This window comes from Gordionus sp. m RMFG-2023, chromosome 3 (genome assembly GCF_954871325.1).
Source record: "Gordionus sp. m RMFG-2023 chromosome 3, tfGorSpeb1-WG-v2, whole genome shotgun sequence".
NCBI lineage: Eukaryota > Metazoa > Nematomorpha > Gordioida > Chordodea > Parachordodidae > Gordionus > Gordionus sp. m RMFG-2023.
Window position 1 is genome coordinate 39312487 of NC_088777.1, and position 21626 is coordinate 39334112.

A 21626-nucleotide genomic window follows, 5' to 3' on the forward strand; every position below is an offset into this window, starting at 1 on the left:
AAATGCTAAATATTGGCGACTTGCTCTCCATCGCTATCATTTATCCAATCCACGTCTCTTCAAAGTATTTTATCAAGGGGGAGAGAATACTTGATAAAATTTAGAGGCACATAATTCCTCGAATCCATGAATTACATCCTCAATTGGTACATATGGCAGTGACATTAACATTTTTATGTACATAGCAAAATTTGTTTCGGTTTTGTATGCATTGAAAATTAGCGGATTTTTTTGAACCGGGCACCTTATGCATTGAGACATATGAAACAGGCATCCGCGAACTGGTTACTTAATTTTTATATATATTTCAATAAATATAATTAAATAATAAATTTAAATTTGTAAATTTTTTTAAAATTCCTTTACTATATGATTTAAATCTTCGATTTAACGTAATTTAATCAATCCGGCTAGCCATGAATCTACTATCCACTAAAAATAATTGTAACTAGTGGCTAGGTATATTTAAAAAAAGAAAACTATTAACTGTAACTTGTTATATTTTCCCAAATTTAACTACTAACTTAACTAGTTGCATTACATTGTCAAAGTAACTTTTAAGAACACTTATTTTATTTTGTAATTATCTTTAAAAATAAAATTCGTAAAATTCTTTACAAATCATGTCAAAATTTTATTCTACCATTAATTTCTCTAATAATCGAAAAACCTTGCTTATATAAGATAATTCTAATATTTAAAATTAAATACTATAACTTTTTTTTCCTATGATTATTATAACATTTTTTTATAAAATAATCATAAATTTAAGTAAAATTCTTTATAAAATAATTCTCTACAAATCATTCTCTGTAAAATCATTCTCAAATTATTCTCTGTAAAATCATTCTCAAATTATTCTCTATAAATGACATTCTCTATAATAGTTTTCTCTATAAAAAATTCTCTGTAAAATACATTCTCTATAAAAAAATTCTCTATAAAATAATTCTCTATAAAATAATTCTCTATAAAATAATTCTCTATAAAATAATTCTCTATAAAATAATTCTCTATATTTGACATTCTCTATAATTGTTTTCTCCGTAAAAGTTTCTCTATAATTGTTTTCTCTGATCATTGGGTGTATATCTTTAAATTATATTTTTGATTTTGTTTCTCATATGTTTCGATAATATGCTATTGCATTAAATTTCTAAAAAAAATTTGATCTCCATATGCCGGCACAAAAACTAAAATCTCATTGTTCTCAAATGGGCTATTAGAGTAAATGATACAATTAATGCATCTTAATAATCTTTTAAAAAATATATACAAAAACAATATTCATAATTTTATTAAATCAAATAATTTTTTTAACAATCTAAATTTTGCTAAAGGTAAAAAACGTTGGAAATTTATTTTTATATTATTGTTTTTATTGTTATCCTGCATTTATTACCTTCAAGATAAATCACTACAAAAAAATTTTAATCATCATGCAGCCAAAATTTTTAATTTATTCAGTTTTGACAAGCTAAAACTCAGTCATGCTAATTTTACATTCAAGGAATCCTTATATAATAGAAATATATTAATATGGATGCAAAATATTATTAAAAAAAATCCAACATCAAATGAAATATATTGGCAAAATATTAATATACCATCCCATGATGTTAAACAAATTATTTTATGGACACCTTTTTTTGAATCACAGAATTGGTTTATAAAAGAATTAGGAAGAGTACCATTTAACAGTTGCCGATATTCATCATGTGAAGTTTCTTACAATAAACATCTTTTCCCATTTGCAGATGCACTTTTAGTTCATTTGCGAGATATAAAGCTACATAAATTGCCCAATTATCATCCAATAAAACAAACATGGATATTTTTTTTACAAGTAAATTAAATTTTATTTAACAATATTTTTTTTCCTTTCTTACTATAAAATTAAATGAACTATTTTATTTTTATCATAATTATTTTGCTTGCTATACCATTTAGATAAATGACAATAAAAATTATATCATTACTTTAATAATCTAATATGTAAGGATATTCTCCAAGGTGGTAGTGCTTTAAAATTTGTTGGGAAGCTATGTAAATATATAGAGTCAACCATTATTTGGCATTGATATAGGCTGATATCTTCAATTTAACCACTATCAATAACCAATATCCACTAATCTGATTTTATTTTTAGCCTACAATTATCTAAAATAAATTACATATATAAACTGATATGTAAGGAAGGTACTGTTTATTTTTTCACTATTCCTTTTTAATTTTTAATTTACTCATAAATTCATTATAAATTTTAATATTGGTAAATTATATTATTTTTTTTAGTGTGACAAAATATATAAAAAATAAAGCCCACTACATTTGGTAATTAAAAGAAAGTTATGGATAAGTTTCTTTTAATTTGAACGGAACTCCACAGCATGTTTAATAAAGCCACATTATTTGTTATAATTGAACAGATACTTAGGGCTGCTAAAGCAACCAATAATTTTCTATTAGTTTTTAATGAACTATGCAGTTGTAGTTGCCTGATTCCATGCTCATGGACTATGTTAGCCATTCTGGGGCTATGCAACAAAGATAAGGGCTAGTGTTAATAGATGAGGGGAAATACTAATCTTTATATATAAGAATATTCCCATTTACTAATTAATTTAACATGCTAATTCTTTTGCTCATAATGAACTCAATTTTTATTAGAATTTATATATTATTTTTGATTTAGTAAAATATTTTTAGATTTTATTTTCATTTTATAAAAAAAAAGTATATAAAATATATAAAAATTATTTAACATATTTTTGTGTATAACCTATATTTTCGGTATTGGTTGAAATTAAACCATGTAATAGCTATGGCTAGCTTTAGTCATTTTTATATAGCTCTGGCTAATATATGCTAAAAAAGCCATTTCATATATAGGTATTTACTAGTGGTTTATGCACAAGAATTTAACCAACTGGCATACCCACCCATGATTTTTTTAAAATTCACCTACCCACCACACCCAATTATCTAAAAAATTTGTTTAACCCACCCCCCCCCCCCTCTCCACCCTGCTCAATTTTATAAATTATACTATCGGTTTGTTAGCTCTTTATATATATAATGTATTTTTACTTAATTATAAAATATGCAATATTATTAAATAAAAAAATGATTTATATTAAATGGAAGTTTATTCTCTTGAAAAATATTTCAAATTCACCCACCCTTTTAAAAATATTTCCTAACCTGTTTACTTATCTATCCTATCTTTAACATCATTTAGCCAGCCCACCCCACCCATAGCCCATTGCAGATATCTAAGTTCATCCCTGAATATTTATTATTAATAAAATAACTGTTTGACAGAGTATCTTTAAAATAGCAGGGTTAAAAATAATCTCTCTCTAATCTGTTTTTTCTTCTTGAAGTCTTGCAACCAGGATTTCACTTTGATATAGAAGGCCTGTTAATCTTGATAAACCATATATTTCATTTTTTTTAAAATTAATTTATTTTTATCCATTATTGAATTCTTTGTGGGAATTTCATTCTTAATCTAGTGTACTGCAGAAACTAATAATTATTTTCAGCTCCCACAATAATTTTATCGCCCCTTTAATTTGAATCTTCCACAGATTCTTTTAAGTTGTTACCCTCAATTCATACATCTAATACTCGATAAACTAAAATAGATATCAGGAAGAATTTCTAAAATATTATTAAAATTTAAAAAGTGATTTATAAAATGTTGAAAAAAAGCTAAATAAAATTTTAAAAAAGTCCCGCAAGGAACATGTTGAATAATTAAAAATAATTTTAAATATTTATTAATAATTTCGAGTATTTACAAATGTTTACGAATTATTTCCAATATCTAAAAATTATTTCGAATATTAGCGAATAATTTCGAGTATTTACAAATTATTTCTATTTCTCACAATAATAATTTTAAATTATATGGATAATTTAGAATAATAGATTGAATAGTAAAATTAAAATATATCTACAGATGATATATTTTCCTTCGAATACGAATTGGATAAAATCGAATCAAATAGCGAATAATTTGTTTTAGGTATAGTTTTTAGGTAACTACATTTATCAGTAGGTACCATTTGCACGGCCCGGCCCAGCCCGGATTTAAAAAAGTAATTTCCGGTCCGGCTCGGTTTTTATATTTCCAGACACGGCCCGGGTTTTTTTATTTTTATAGCTAATGGCGATTTAAAATATTTGGTTTTAAAGTATACGGCAGGCCCGGATATTTTTTTTAAAAATTTTTAGATTCGAGTCAAGCTTAGGGGCGTTTAGCCCTGCAGGTCTGATATTTATCTCTAATATGAGAAAGAAAATAATTATAACTCAATGTTTATGCTACTGATAAGCGTAAAAACGGTAGTTAGTTAGAGTGTTAGATTTTGGTTGGGATATTGATGATAATATTTTCATAAGAATTCCTAATGATAAGCTTTTTATGGCCCGCCATTCCAAATTAACATGTAAAATTTCATTCGATCAAACTCCAAAAATTTTTTTTTCTATCGGTCATGAAGACTAAGATTTCGGCAAACTTTTAACGTTATAAGTTCATAAAGTAATAAATCAAACATCAAGAAGAATCGAATAAAAATATATAAATTTATTATTAAAGTAATAGGATTTTACTGCTTGTTCATGAATTCATAGTGGCGCGATCGCGATTTAGCCGCGATAAATACAAAATACAGTATATATATCGCATTTATAGTTACCGAGCGAAAGCTAATCGCCGCGATTTTTTAAAAATAAAAATTATTTTGTGTTTATTACGTGATTTTGAAATATTGATTTGTTAAATACTTCTTTTGGTGAATTGGCACAAATTATTCTATATTTAGTGGTAATTTTAAAATAAAATTTTAAATTACTCAATTTTTGAAATGAATTCAATGATTTTTTTTGAAGATATCACACCTATGAATCAAGATAAAATAATCATTTAAATTACAAAAGTTCTCATTAGATGAGGTAGGAAATTTATACCACCAGATGTAACAGGTCTTTAATGAAATAACAGGGGAGATAAATGGATGTAAAATGTAGCATTTGAATTGGTAATATATTTATTATTTAGCTGATCTCATTGATAGTGACAATAATATGGATGATATAATTATTCCCAAAATTCCTGCATTAATTAGGCTTGGTACTGAGTTTGGTAATTAATAATAACTAAAAATATACATTGAAAGATTTATCTTCTGTCGAATCTCATAGTTCATATTATAAATGTCCTGAGAGAAAGTTTCACGTTTCTTAATCACTAAAAATTAAAAATCTTGTTTATATCTCCTAAAGAATTTTAATATTAAATATAATTATGATAGATGCTAAGAAAATGACTCCTATAAAACCTCTATTAATGGGGGAAATACATAAAGATTCTCGAATGTATAACTTTAATAGCGATTTTTTTAAAAAACTTATTCAAATACGATTGATTGTTTACTTCCGTAACATCTATTTTTATTATTTTCTATATTGCTTTAAAAAATTTCTAGGAGATATAAACGGGATTCCCAATTTCTAGTGATTTTTCTTTTCGCGATTTAGAACCTATTCCAAACAAAACATAAAAAAAATTTGAGAGAAAACCCCGATCCCAGCTCAGATTTTGTTTTTTTAAAAATGTTGATCATTTTACTTCCCTGATTTTTAAGGAATATAATGATAAAAAGAAATTTTTTTCAGGGAATGCTAAATCTCCAAAGCCAAAAAATATTTATTTTATTTTTTTTAAACATAATAAATAAATTAATATTTGACACACCTTTAAATTTTCGAAATTATTTCCTATTTAACCGTGATTAAAATTTTTGATGCGTCTTTTCATACTTTTTTTTCAAAAAATGCTTTTAATAATCCATCATTTTTTTAATTATAATATATAAACCATCTAAGGAATTTGGGTTAATTTATTAAAAATTATAGAAAATTTGTAAAAGAAATAAAATTGAATATTCCGTTTTTATGGAAGTCCGATTAGCCAACATTAGAAAACGAAATTAAAAGCACTTATCAACTCTCACATTTTAAAGTCCACAATTTTTCTGGTTTTACTGTCCACCTCTGAGATTTTTTGATAGAGATTTACGATATTTAGCGAGAAGCATAAAACCTATTATTATGATATCGTACGTATGATTTTAAAGTTTGAATTATACGCTATCCTCTCCTTATAATAAAGATACATTTATTTAAAGTTTCAGTATAAAAATCATTGTGGATATATAAATGGGATCTAATTATCTGTATCGGAGGCATACCTAACAAATGGAACTTATAAGTTCAAAAAGAAAGGACAAAAGGTATGATATAATCCATTTTTGTATAAATTCTTGATAAATTTGAAAAATCTAAGAAAAAATAACAAAAAAAATAACAAATTAATATTTAAAAATTTAGATAGGTTGAGATCTACCCTATTCACCCCAGAGACCTTTATTGGCCTGGATTTTTTGATCAGGCCCGACCCAGACCCGCAGTAAAAAGAAATTTATAAGCTCAGACCCGGTCTATATTTAATATTTAAAAAAATTCACAAACCCATAATAAATTTCAAAAATTCTACCCAAGTCCTATCCAAAAGTTTAATTTATTGTATTTAATGATAATGACAATATTTCAGTATATTTAGGCTATCATTTTATTTTCAATACTGAAATTTATTATTAGAAGAAGAAATAAATTGTTACCCAAATCCACCCAGACCCGTTAGAAAATATAATATTAAGCCCATACCCGACCCATGGGCCGCGGGCCGTCTCGGCTTATTGTACTTTTACTATTTCCCATTAAAAAAACATTTTTAAATGACATTCAATAGCAATTCATACTTTATGAAATATTTGTTGACAAATTTTCTGTCTGACATTTTTAAATCTCGAACACTTTCCTATTCATTATCATTATTTAATTATGCACCTTTTTTGGACCTAAAAATATCTTTAGGAATCTCCTCATCACACCTGCTCTTACTCTTGGAAATTCATGTGCAACATAAAATCTTACGATGACATCTTCAACTGGACCTCTACTTACTTACCCCATTCGGACATCCCTGTTCCTTATGGAGGCTTTTACAAAATAGAAGAATCTGCCCCTTCTACGAATAGCGCTTCCAACGCTCAGAAATTCTCTGGAGGGAAAAATAAATTGGCCGTCAGTTTTGTCAGCAATTGTGCCACCACAAATAATCGATTAAGTATTTTTATTTCCACGCAAAATGTATTTTAAATATTGAGAAAGGAAAGAATGAAAAATAATAAATATATTTTTTATTTGTTATACCTCAAAATCGTATTTATAAAAAGGTGTATATTGATTTTTGTAAAATAATATAACCTCAAAATCGTATTTATAAAAAGGTGTATATTGATTTTTGTAAAATAATATATTGCTCGATTAATATTGGGGTTTTTTAAAAAAAATAACGTAATTTCCGTTATGATAGTTTTTTAAACCTTGCATGCAATTAGGCATGTACCGATACCACTTTTTGGAGGCCGATCCGATATTAAATATAGGCACAGCCCTAATAATAAGTAACAAGCAAATATATTATGAAATTTTAAAAATTAAGCCGCCATTTTATGGGATCGAATCGGGTTATAATATTAGCCGATAACAGATATTTAAAAAAAATAAAATGGTACATCCCTACATGCAATGATGCAATCAACCAAATCATTTGCCTGCAAGGATTTACTATATTTTTCATAATTTATTTTGGTTTATTATGAATTTCATAAATTTTAATATGGTTTTTAGGCCTAATGAGCTATGTTCGGGATCAGGTAAAATTTTAAAATGAGGTTTGTCCAGAAATGGTTCCCCAGTTTTTAAGATTATGAGTGTGTAATGCGTATAATGATCTGTTTGTTTAGATTTAATCATTTAAAATTATCAATCATGCATGGATAGATGATAATAATTTAAGACTTAAAGTATAATAAAATCTTATTTTAATAACGGGCCTATAATTAACGAATATAAAATAATTAAAATCAGGAATAAAATAAAATTTAAAAAAAATATACAAAATTATCAAATTTTAAAAAAATATATAAAATTATCAAATTTAAAAATATATATAAATTTACAAAAATTATTAAATATAAAAAAATATATAAATTTACAAAATTATCAAATTTAAAAAAATATATAAATTTACAAAATTATTAAATTTAAAAAAATATATAAATTTACAAAATTATCAAATTAAAAAAAATATATATAAATTTACAAAATTATCAAATTTAAAAAAATATATAAATTTAAAAAAATTATTAAATTTATAAAAAAAAATTATATATATATTTTGAAATTTGAATCAATTACTGATATGGAGAGTTGTTAAAATATCTAGACCATATCTGTATCTAGATACAGTTAATAAAAAAAATCTATTTTCGATACATTTTATATACTTTTATTTAACGCTTTTTTATCTTAAAAATGGAAATATTTGAATGCAAAATTCATTTTATCTTATATGAGCATATAATTTAAATAAATATATATTAAAAAATATTTTGACTAATATAATAAAAATATATATGGTGAATTCCAGGGATACGAACCCGACAAAATTTTTGCCCGGGTTCGGTTTGGTTCAGGGAAATATTTTTGAACCCAGGTTTGGTTCGGGTTCGGTTGTAAGAATTTTTGAGTTGATAAAAAAAATTCTATATTTAAATCATAATAAAAAACTAGACATAAATTTGATATAAAAAATAATTTTTTTATTTTATTTATAGGCAAATATAGTTAAAAACAGGGATTCGAACCGAACCCGAACCCGGAGAAGTGAACCCGGGTTTTTAGAAAAAAACTCTGAACCCGAACCGAACCTGAACCCCATTTATAAAATTTCCAAAACCCCGAACCGAACCCAAGAATTTTATTTGAACCCGGGTTCAATCGGGTTCAGTGTATTATTTAAAATCATATACTAATATATGTAAATACAAATATTATATTTTCAAATTTCCAATTAAATGAAGTCTTAATAAATTTTAAACAATTTAATTCATTTATGCCATTTTTAAATTTATTCTCGATTCCTATTGGAGTGTTAAAAAATTTTAAACAATTGAATTAATTTACGCCATTTATTTTTAAATTTTTATCTTATTATTCTTAAATTAATTAGAAGAAAATGGTTAACAAATCAAAGTAAAAATTATTATATTGTTAATTTAAAAAATTCTAAACATCTAACTTAAAAATTGTTAAATGTAGGGCAGTTTTTGTGAACTTATTAAAATGATTTTAAAATTTATATATGCTAATCATTTATTTTTGGTTCAGTTTAATTTTTACAAGATATTAATGAAGTGCATATTATAAATGAAATTAAATTTATAAATATCTCTTTTTTAATTCTGAAATCATTGCTATTTAAAAAAATTGTTCTCTTTTTATAGATTTAAGATTAAAGATAAAGTCATATTTGATAAGCATTTTACCCTTAATAAAATAGAAAAAAAAATCAATATGTTCATATTGCAAAGTAAAAATGTCTGGTAATCACTTGTCAAATTTCGAAAGACACCTGGAAAGAAATCACAACAATGAATATTTAAATTATTTCAATGAAAAAACCAAATATCAGGAATTGTTATTGGCAAAAAAACGTAAAATTAATATAGAAACCTTTTTTCCAAAAAAGCATATAAGTATAAATATATCATCTAATGATTTGATGAGTTCTATACTAGAACTTGTTACTGTAAATGGCCGGCCTTTATCAATTATTGAAGATTCGGGATTTCAAAGAATTATAAATCCACTCCTATCTGGGCGCAATTTAGTTATAAACAAAGAAAATTTATCCAGAACTATTAATAAAACAGCCCAATCAATTAGAGACAAAATATCAAGAGAGTAGAAGGAAAATTAATAAGTTTAAAAGTTGATGCAGTTCAACGACTAGATAGGTCAATTCTTGGTGTAAATATTCAATTTATATTAAAGTCCATTATAAATTTGAGGACTCTTGGAATTGTAGAGCTGAAAGAGAGATGTACAGGAGAATATATAAAAGAGAATATATTAAAAACTTTACTAAAATATAAAATTAATATTCAACAAATATACACAATTACTTCTGATAATGGTTGTAATTTTTTAAGAGCTATAAAGCTCCTGCAACCTGAAACTGATTATGATATAAGGAGTGAATCAGCAGATGAGGAAAATATGGATGTAAATGTATATAAATATGATATTGATGATATACAAAATACTTTTTTATCAACTATTATATCCTATCCGATTTATAGTGTACGGTGTGCAGCTCACACACTTCAGCTGGCACTTCAAGATGCTATAAAATTATCACCTATTGTGGAAACCATTGCAAAGGCTAGGAGCCTAAATTTAAAATTAAGACATCCCACTTACCAAAAGTTATTAAAAAATATGAAACTCCCTAAGCCTGTGTTAGATTGCCACAGATGGCATTCAACCCATGATATGTTAGAAAGGCTGATTTTACTAAAACCCAATATCGAAGATTTTTTTACAGAGCAATCTGGTTATTTATTGACTGAAGATTGGAAAGAGATAATAACGATTGTTGAAATTTTAAAACCGCTAAAAATCGCAACCAAACAATTCCAATCTGAACAGTTAACACTGACAGATTTTTATGCAGCATGGTTAAGATGCTGCATCGAACTGGAAAAAAATCCAAACCATTTTGCTCAATTACTGTATTCTTGTCTTAAGAACAGAGAAGAAAGGTTTATAAAGAACGAAATTCTCTTAGCTGCCATATACCTGGACCCAAGATACAAGGTTAATTAAAAGCTTAGTAAATTAATTATTTTAGATTTATATTAAAATTGTTATTTTATGAAATATTTAAATATAAACAATATAAATCCTTAAATATTACAGGTATTACTTAGTGATGATGATAAGATTTGTGCGAAAAAACATCTTGTCAATTTATGGAGACGAATTAAAAGCTTAACAACGCCGATTTTATCTGATGATATTAGTTCCGATGAAGTTATTGAACAAGAAGATGATTTAGAGAAATTGATACAACTTAAAGAAAGGCAGGAGAAAATACTTAAAAGAGGGCCAACGATTGCTGAGAAAAGTATTGGAACAATAATTACTGGATTTAGCGATTATAAAAGATTAGATAAGAAGGAAAATATTTTGCATTTTTGGGAGTCTGCTAAGCTGGAACACCCTGAATTATATATTTTATCTAAAATCTTATTTGCTGTTCCTGCAACCCAAGTTAATTTTTCATATTTTCACATATAAATACATTTAACATAGGTTAGCGTTGAAAGATCTTTTTCACATTTGAAATTCATTCTTTCACCACATAGATCGAGGATGAGTGAACAACTCTTGGAAGATATTATGCTAATACGTCTATATAAAATTTTTAAAATTGATACATGACTATATGCTTTGTATTTTTAACTATATTTGCCTATAAATAAAATAAAAAATTTATTTTTTATATCAAATTTATGTCTAGTTTTTTATTATGATTTAAATATAGAATTTTTTTTATCAACTCAAAAATTCTTGAACCCGAACCGAACCCGAACCAAACCCGGGTTCAAAAATATTTCCCTGAACCGAACCCGAACCGAACCCAACTTTTTTTTATACCCCGAACCGAACCCGAACCGAACCCGGTCTAAAATTTTGTCGGGTTCGCATCCCTGGTTAAAAATATAAAGCATATAGTCATGTATCAATTTTAAAAATTTTATTTAGACGTATTAGCATAATATCTTCCAAGAGTTGTTCACTCATCCTCGATCTATGTGGTGAAAGAATGAATTTCAAATGTGAAAAAGATCTTTCAACGCTAACCTATGTTAAATGTATTTATATGTGAAAATATGAAAAATTAACTTGGGTTGCAGGAACAGCAAATAAGATTTTAGATAAAATATATAATTCAGGGTGTTCCAGCTTAGCAGACTCCCAAAAATGCAAAATATTTTCCTTCTTATCTAATCTTTTATAATCGCTAAATCCAGTAATTATTGTTCCAATACTTTTCTCAGCAATCGTTGGCCCTCTTTTAAGTATTTTCTCCTGCCTTTCTTTAAGTTGTATCAATTTCTCTAAATCATCTTCTTGTTCAATAACTTCATCGGAACTAATATCATCAGATAAAATCGGCGTTGTTAAGCTTTTAATTCGTCTCCATAAATTGACAAGATGTTTTTTCGCACAAATCTTATCATCATCACTAAGTAATACCTGTAATATTTAAGGATTTATATTGTTTATATTTAAATATTTCATAAAATAACAATTTTAATATAAATCTAAAATAATTAATTTACTAAGCTTTTAATTAACCTTGTATCTTGGGTCCAGGTATATGGCAGCTAAGAGAATTTCGTTCTTTATAAACCTTTCTTCTCTGTTCTTAAGACAAGAATACAGTAATTGAGCAAAATGGTTTGGATTTTTTTCCAGTTCGATGCAGCATCTTAACCATGCTGCATAAAAATCTGTCAGTGTTAACTGTTCAGATTGGAATTGTTTGGTTGCGATTTTTAGCGGTTTTAAAATTTCAACAATCGTTATTATCTCTTTCCAATCTTCAGTCAATAAATAACCAGATTGCTCTGTAAAAAAATCTTCGATATTGGGTTTTAGTAAAATCAGCCTTTCTAACATATCATGGGTTGAATGCCATCTGTGGCAATCTAACACAGGCTTAGGGAGTTTCATATTTTTTAATAACTTTTGGTAAGTGGGATGTCTTAATTTTAAATTTAGGCTCCTAGCCTTTGCAATGGTTTCCACAATAGGTGATAATTTTATAGCATCTTGAAGTGCCAGCTGAAGTGTGTGAGCTGCACACCGTACACTATAAATCGGATAGGATATAATAGTTGATAAAAAAGTATTTTGTATATCATCAATATCATATTTATATACATTTACATCCATATTTTCCTCATCTGCTGATTCACTCCTTATATCATAATCAGTTTCAGGTTGCAGGAGCTTTATAGCTCTTAAAAAATTACAACCATTATCAGAAGTAATTGTGTATATTTGTTGAATATTAATTTTAAATTTTAGTAAAGTTTTTAATATATTCTCCTGTACATCTCTCTTTCAGCTCTACAATTCCAAGAGTCCTCAAATTTATAATGGACTTTGATATAAATTGAATATTTACACCAAGAATTGACCTATCTAGTCGTTGAACTGCATCAACTTTTAAACTTATTAATTTTCCTTCTACCTCTCAATATTTTGTCTCTAATTGATTGGGCTGTTTTATTAATAGTTCTGGATAAATTTTCTTTGTTTATAACTAAATTGAGCCCAGATAGGAGTGGATTTATAATTCTTTGAAATCCCGAATTTTCAATAATTGATAAAGGCCGGCCATTTACAGTAACAAGTTCTAGTATAGAACTCATCAAATCATTAGATGATATATTTATACTTATATGCTTTTTTGGAAAAAAGGTTTCTATATTAATTTTAGGTTTTTTTGTCAATAACAATTCCTGATATTTGGTTTTTTCATTTAAATAATGAAAATATTCATTGTTGTGATTTCTTTCCAGGTGTCTTTCTAAATTTGACAAGTGATTACCAGACATTTTTACTTTGCAATATGAACATATTGATTTTTTTTCTATTGTATTAAGGGTAAAATGCTTATCAAATATGACTTTATCTTTAATCTTAAATCTATAATAAGAGAACAATTTTTTTAAATAGCAATGATTTCAGAATTAAAAAAGAGATATTTATAAATTTAATTTCTTTTATAATATGCACTTCATTAATATCTTGTAAAAATTAAACTGAACCAAAAATAAATGATTAGCATATATAAATTTTAATAAGTTCACAAAAACTGCCCTACATTTAACAATTTTTAGGTTAGATGTTTAGAATTTTTTAAATTAACAATATAATAATTTTTACTTTGATTTGTTAACCATTTTCTTCTAATTAATAATCTTTAAGAATAATAAGATAAAAATTTAAAAATAAATGGCGTAAATTAATTCAATTGTTTAAAAATTTTTAACACTCCAATAGGAATCGAGTATAAATTTAAAAATGGCATAAATGAATTAAGTTGTTTAAAATTTATTAAGACTTCATTTAATTGGAAATTTGAAAATATAATATTTGTATTTACATATATTAATATATGATTTTAAATAATACACTGAACCCGATTGAACCCGGGTTCAAATAAAATTCTTGGGTTCGGTTCGGGGTTTTGAAAATTTTATAAATGGGGTTCGGGTTCAGAGTTTTTTTCTAAAAACCCGGGTTCACTTCTCCGGGTTCGGGTTCGGTTCGAATCCCTGGTGAATTCCATATCAATTCAACAAAAAAAAGTCGATTTTCAACCCAACCCCCTAATTTTTTTAGATTTGTATATTGGTAGTATATACTATAACTAAGAAAAAAAATGAAATTTTACTTTTTTTCACCACTTACTCACTAATATATAGACGTTTAAAGAGCCGAAAAGTGGTACATTTTTGATAAAATTCACTTCATTAATTTTCAAATATCTCAAAAATAAATTAAGAGAGAATAATAATTTAAATTTTATTATATAGCTTAATAATAGTTCTTTAATATGACATATAAATATCTGATAGAAACCCGATTAATACCAAAAACCGGAAGTACAAAACAAAATGGTCATTAAAAAAAGTATGTTTTAATTTTCACTGTAGGTGTATACCAGATTGTTTTATATTTGTACAAAATCCTAGACTTGGTTGAACGTGGGTTTAGGAGTTATAACCCTTTATATGGCAAAATTGATCAAATTTAAGATAAATATCATCATATTTAAATTTAATAGATGCTTACGTAATATTTTTTATTTTAAAATTATGTCCAAATGAGAGACCCTTACTTTATTATTTAAAAAAATCTTTTGAGAGGGAGGGGATGGTCAATATGGTTTATCTTTATTTTAAAATTACGTGGCAAAATCATTCAAAACATATTTATAACTTTATTTGGCAAAATAATTTCTATAATTACATGTAATACATATCACAAATTTATATTAAATAGAAATTTTAAAATATATTATATATTAATTCACCCGAAGAATTTGAATAAATTTTCACATTCATTTTATTTTCTTATTGGGAAATAAAACTATAAAATTTTGTGTTCCAGAAATTTGTTCTGTTGTCAAAAACCTGTTTTTAAGATGATTTTTATACTTAGATATTCATAAATGCTCACAAATATTTAATTTATTCCTCTGATGTTATTTCTTGCTAGTTATATAAATTCGTTGTTGTCAATATATGATCATATGAACGTTGCAAGCTAGGTCGAACTGCTAACTGAAACTGTCGCAGGGACGTTTACCAGGTGCGGTTTCAAATAAATGCCACTCTGCCTTTATTCCAAAATTATTTTCATGATTGTAGTGGTTAATAAAGTTTTTATATTTTTATATTGGGTAACTGCCCCATCAGAAAAATAATGAACTTTGGCTACTCTGCCCTCCCTTTAAAGAATAAGTTCAATTTTATTACTTGTCTAATTAAGCCGTCATAGTCGTTCTTTTATTTTTGATTTATGCTATAAAATTACAGATTTAAAATTATTTTGCAAAGTAATTTCAAGAGAAAATTTAACCAAATTGTTAAAGAAACCACATTGCCCACCCTCACACCCTCTCAAATAGTTTTTTTTAAATAAAAATTTTTACATAAGCATCCATTAAATTTAAATATGATGATATAGAGATCTGCAAAAGTAGGCCCCCGGCCCAGCCCAAAAGGGCTTCGGGTCGGGCTCGGGACTAATTTTTTAAAAATAAATCGGGCCGGGTCGGGCCTAATATCTTTAAAATATTCGGGCCGGGTCGGGCCTTGGTTTTTTTAAAATATATCTAAGTTTAACAATTTTATATTTAATTTTTTATGTAAAATAAAAATATTTGTTTTATTTATAGAAACTAGACACCCTATAACATATGTCTTTTATTTTGAATAATTCTATAAATTAATTTCTATATTTTAAATAAATTCATGCTGGGCCGGGCCAGCAATACTTTTTTAAAAAAATTTCGAGAATTGATCAAATTTAACATATATCATCATAGTGACCTGCATCGGAAAAATTCCGGGCCGGGCTTGAAAAATTAAGCCCGATGCAGGCCACTATGATGATATATGTTAAATTTGATCAATTTTGCCATATAAAGGGTTATAACTCCTAGACCCATGAGCCCAGTTTAGGATTTTGTACAAATATAAAAGCAATCTAAAATACATCTACAGAGAAAAATTTAAAAAAAATACCTTTTTTTCCTATGGCAATTTCGTTTTGTACTTCCAGTTTTTGGTATTAATCGGGTTTCTATCACATTTATTTATATGTCGTATAATAGATCTATTATAAGCTTTATAATATAATTTAAATTATTGCTCTAACTTAATTTATTTTTGAGATATTTGAAAATTAAATAAGTGAATTTTATCAAAAATGTACCACTTTTTCGCTCTTTAAACGTCCATATCTTAGTGAGTAAGTAGTGTAAGGAAGTAAAATTTCATTTTTTCTTAGTTATAGTATATATCAGTGATCTGCATCAGGCCTAATTTTTCAAGCTCGGCCCAAATATTTTGCCGGCCCGATCCGAACTCGAAATATTTTTTTAAAAAAGTTTTGCCGGTTCGGCCTATATACATTTTTACTCTAATTATTGGTCAACATCACTGTTGTAATTGTACAATGTTATCTAAGAAAATGATGATTAAATAAAATAGATCTTACATTATGCTAGATCTTGATAGCACTGATCTAAACCCTGATACCCATTCACAATTTGGCGATTCCAATGGTGATAATAATAATAATAATCCCACTCAAATGAGAACATTAAAATATGTCCCAACCAGATGGCATAGCATATTAATTATTTCTCGACAATCATTATCTATAGCTAAATGAAAATTTAATAAATATTGTTTAGAATTAAAAGCATTATCTTAAATTAAGAATAGGATCTCGTAGATAAACTATTAATTTTTCTTTCGAAATTTATGGCCTACATTGATAGCATCACATTTCAGAAATGAAATAGAAACGCTAATATTATATGATACTTCTCCATAACTGAAATTCAAAATTATGGCATTTTTCCCTTATAATTAATTAATAATATATTTTTTAACGTTTTCGATTTATCTCGATATTTTGTATTACTTACAATCTTAACATATTAATTATGTTTTTGTAATATTATATTAATTCTTGATTACTCGCACACCTAGTGAAAGGGTTTTCTTTACCACTTGATGTTGAATTCAAGGAGATCATCTTTATCTCCTGCAAATTAATTTTTTTTTTCAATGAAGATCTAAAAATATGCAGATATATCTGTAGTGTATATTTAAATTTAATTTAGCTTTTTTAAAAAATATTCATTTAAAAATAAATAGGTATATATTATGAAAAATTTATGCCAGGGCGCCGATTTACGCGGCTTATGTTGACGGCGGCTAAAAACGGTGCACCGCTGGCCGCCGATTATATTTTTAAAACTCGCGCTGGCCGCCGATAGTTTTATTGGGTCTACCTAGAAGAAGAAATATATTAATAGAAATTTTAAAAATATTTAATTTACATATAGAATACATAAACGAAATTCGGGATCATCTAGCTTCCTTTAGGACACCATTATCGTCGAGTAAAAAAAATCTTTTTTATACACAATGCGATCTTATAATTATATATAAAAGAATATTCCTTCTCTCTTTTTTAAAAAAAACAGTTTAATATCAATAATTTAATTTAAGAATATTCACCTGTAAAGTATATTAAGATATAATTGTTGTCCAAACTTGTGACGGTTGTATCTTAATTTATTACGTTATTTGCTTACCAAAAGTTATAAATCAGGTGGGCGCAAAGTTACACTTATAAATGTTAACAGACTAAATTAATTCCTCATAACAATCGTTTAGAAATTTACCGCCAGTCCTTTTAAAAAAAAATAATTTAATTACAATATCTGCCACCTAAGTATCTTTGAAAAAAAAATTCATAAGTCTCATACTTAAACAAAATGTTATTTTTGTTGTCTTTTTCCACCTGTTTAGGAATTTTTACTGGAAAATGGGAATGGGAGGCAATTATTCTATTGTTAAAAGGTGTATATTTATTTTATATTAGGATACGTATTATTTCCTATTATAGATTAATCAGCAATATTTAGCATTATACATTATGAAAATAAATTTAGATAAATCGATGCTATAAACGTTTAGTCAACCGTTATCACTACTCGTAGCGCCCTGCATATCAGCCCGAATCCTGAACCGGGCTTAACAATCTGGGCCGAAAATAATTATTTATATTTAGTTAATATAGTTTAAAAAAAATATATATAATAAAATGTACTGCCCTGGTTCTTATCCACTTTCTCTCATTTTATCTTTATTTTTTTCCTTTTTTAATAAAATTTAACCATCATATTTGTTTTCTTAAATCTAGACCACTCACGTTCCTTAGATATCCATGGCCTATGCTCGAGCCAAGATTTTTTATCATTTACCGGTGCCCGAATATGTGTAACTTCCTCCACTGCTGATGAGGACGATCAAAGCATTCGCGATCAGGCATGTGAACAGAGCCTCACGGCCACTTATAAATTCTATCTCGCTTTCGAGAACAGCAATTGCGCGCATTACGTGACCGAAAAAGTGTTTCGCGCACTTTCTGTAGGAACTGTGCCTGTGGTGTATGGTGCGCGGTATGCGGATTATGCCAAGGTGGCCCCGCCATTTTCTTTCATCTACGTGGCCTCCCCTCTGGGAGTGAGGGACGATGAAGCCATGGGTGAGTGTATATAATTTAAACTAGATAATTGATTATATACGGGGTTTTGTAATTATGCATGTGGAATTATAAAATATTTTTTTTTAATGCTCATTTTATTCAGGTATATACTTTTATATGTTTTTATGTTTATTCTAACATTGCAATATATAAATTATATTTACTAATGTCTATTTCATCCCTTCTTTCTTTTGGGTTTCTCTTAATTTGATACGGTCTTTATCCATGATATCATATAGAAAATGGAAACATAGATTTCAGATATAAATTTATTACTTTATATTAAATGTCTGATTTTTCATCTCTATCTCATTACAATTATGGGAGATAAATCTATCTGGCTCGAGTATTATATATAAAAATTAGGCCCGGCATTTGAAAATTTTATATTTAAGTCAGCCCCCGATATGAATATGACCACTTTCGATCCGTGATTTTATTGTTATTGTAGTTACCAGTTATTTAATTTTAAAATGGTATGTTATTACTAAATTACCTTATTTCCCGCAATCGTTACAAGATAAATGATAAAAGATGGCAGAAAATAAAGAAACTATTTAAAAAAGGCAGTAATAAAAATTGAGAAACGATGACTTCAAATTATAGAGAGAGCGCAAAAATTTAGAAAAAACTAAGAAAGAAAATTAATAGCCTAAAATATTTTCTTCTAAAAAAATGACATTTCAAGATTAATTAAAAAAAATATATAATAAATAATGATTATCCTTTTTGAATGGGAATTTTTCTTTTTTTGATTAAACTTTTTCCTTTTCTTGTGTGCTTATCCTTGGGAGACTTTTCCTTTTTTTTATTGGAATTTTTCCTGTTTTTGGTTCTTTTCCTTTTTTGAATGGGAAACCTCGTAAGTTGTAATATGGAGTCAATTTTAGAGTTCATTATTTTTGAGTAACTAACACCTAAAAAATTTTACACTGATTTTTATTGTAAAATATTTTAAAATAAATTGCCTTTATCATAATGTTTAAATAAACCATTTTTTTACATTTATTTTATCCATAATATTATAAATGTCCCTTTTATTTCAAAAATTATCATTTTCATGTTCAGAGTTTGTTGGAATTAACTTTCGCGATATATTTTAAAATATAAGGACCCCATTTCTGATTAATAAACACGTTTCTTTTTTTTAAAAATATGTTTATTTACGTATTTCTCAGTTTTTACAAGTTGGCGTTTTGCCTTAAATTTTAAATAATGCGATTCAATTAAGAACGTGCAAATTGGTCAGCTTTCTTTTTATCTTAAAAAATGCGAAATAGTTCGTGAGTTGCACATTTTTTTAAACAACGAAACGTTTTTTAGAGAAATAAATCGCTTAACACCTCTGCTCAAAATTTACTATTTTTATAATTAATATTCTCTTCTTTTCAGTGATCAAAAATTTTCTCTTATCTTATCAATTTAATTTTTTTCCCATTTTTCGTAATTTTATTAGGAGGGGACACATAAGGGGCTCAAACTCTCTGGAAACTTGGAAGAGCCCCTCTGAAAAATATTAAGTTTTTTTTTGCTAATTTTAGGAGAACTTTAGGTAATAATATTTTTTTTGTGCTAATTTTAGGTATAATTTTTGTGTTATTTTTAAATATAATTTTTATGCTCATTTTAAAAAATTACCTTTTTTGGTAATGTTAGAAATTTTAAGGAAATGAGTCCCTTTAATTTGAAAAGGCTAGTGCCACCTAGGTAGATCTATGTCAGATGTTTATGAATAATACAATTTAATAACCACTTGTTTGGCATACTGCTCATACTTTTTAAACTCATATTTTTTTTTTCACTGTAAACAGAAAAATCGTTTAACCATTCGTCCAAAATATCGTTACCTCATCCTTATTTTCATGTCCACAATCTAAAAGAGTTAGCTAAATATCTGCTGAAATTGGACTCCAACGAAACCCTTTACAATGAATATCACGCTTGGAGAAGTAAATTCGCTTTAGGATCCAACCCGGCAGAAGATAGCGATAATTACCTGTGTCAAATTTGTCGCCATTTGCACCTCAAGGATATTCCCGCGAAGTCATACAAAATATCGGAATGGTGGGATGGTAAAAAAGATTGCGATCCTTGAATTTGTCATGATGATTGATTATCACTTTCGAATTATCCTGAAAACTATCACAAAAATATAAGATTAAAATTATTTTTATGACAGACCACCAATCCAATTGTTGATATTTACCTAAAAGTTAGTTGCTTTTTATCTTAGTTTAAAATTTATAGCCTTATTTTTTTAATGCCAGAAAAAAATCTATCACGTATGATATATATTTTTATTTGGCTCCCTATTTTGTCCCCGAGTAAACTGCGCTATGATCTTTGTGTGAATGTTATTCGCGATTTTCATAATAAATAAAATAACATAAAAACGTTTTTATTAAGTAATTTTTATTTAAAAAATTTAAATATATTATTAGAAATTATATTAGAAAATTATTCAATTTGTTATTAACAATCTTTATTTTTTTAAAAAAAATAGTACAATAATATATATTTAATATATAAAAAAAATTTGTTGGTGATACTATTTGTATTTAGGATTTAATCTATATTTATAACTTATTTATAAGTGCGCTTGATGAAATATAACGAATTTTATATGTATATTCTTTTTAGAAGTTGTATTTATTAAACAAGCGTTGGTTAAAGTAAGACAATCACCACCTTTTTAAAACTATTATTTATATGGAATAGTATGTAATTTAATGCCATAAAAACAAACAGTCATCAATGGCCCTCTTACA

The 21626-nt window shown here is 26.7% G+C and overlaps 2 protein-coding genes across 2 annotated transcripts; one reads left to right on the forward strand and one right to left on the reverse strand.

Moving 5' to 3' along the window:
- Positions 1-1506: 1506 nt before the first annotated feature.
- Positions 1507-21385, forward strand: LOC135926128 (glycoprotein 3-alpha-L-fucosyltransferase A-like). Its single transcript, XM_065461826.1, has 5 exons — positions 1507-1846; positions 6949-7201; positions 17651-17707; positions 18514-18858; positions 20670-21385. The coding sequence occupies exons 1-5, from the start codon at positions 1544-1546 to the stop codon at positions 20951-20953; spliced, it is 1242 nt and encodes a 413-aa protein (XP_065317898.1). The 5' UTR covers positions 1507-1543; the 3' UTR covers positions 20954-21385.
- Positions 11713-13430, reverse strand: LOC135925841 (uncharacterized). Its single transcript, XM_065461361.1, has 4 exons — positions 13231-13430; positions 12349-13015; positions 11893-12246; positions 11713-11850 (listed from the first exon to the last, which is right to left on the reverse strand). Exons 1-4 carry the CDS (start codon positions 13428-13430, stop codon positions 11722-11724), a joined length of 1350 nt encoding a protein of 449 aa, XP_065317433.1. The 3' UTR covers positions 11713-11721.
- Positions 21386-21626: the final 241 nt, after the last annotated feature.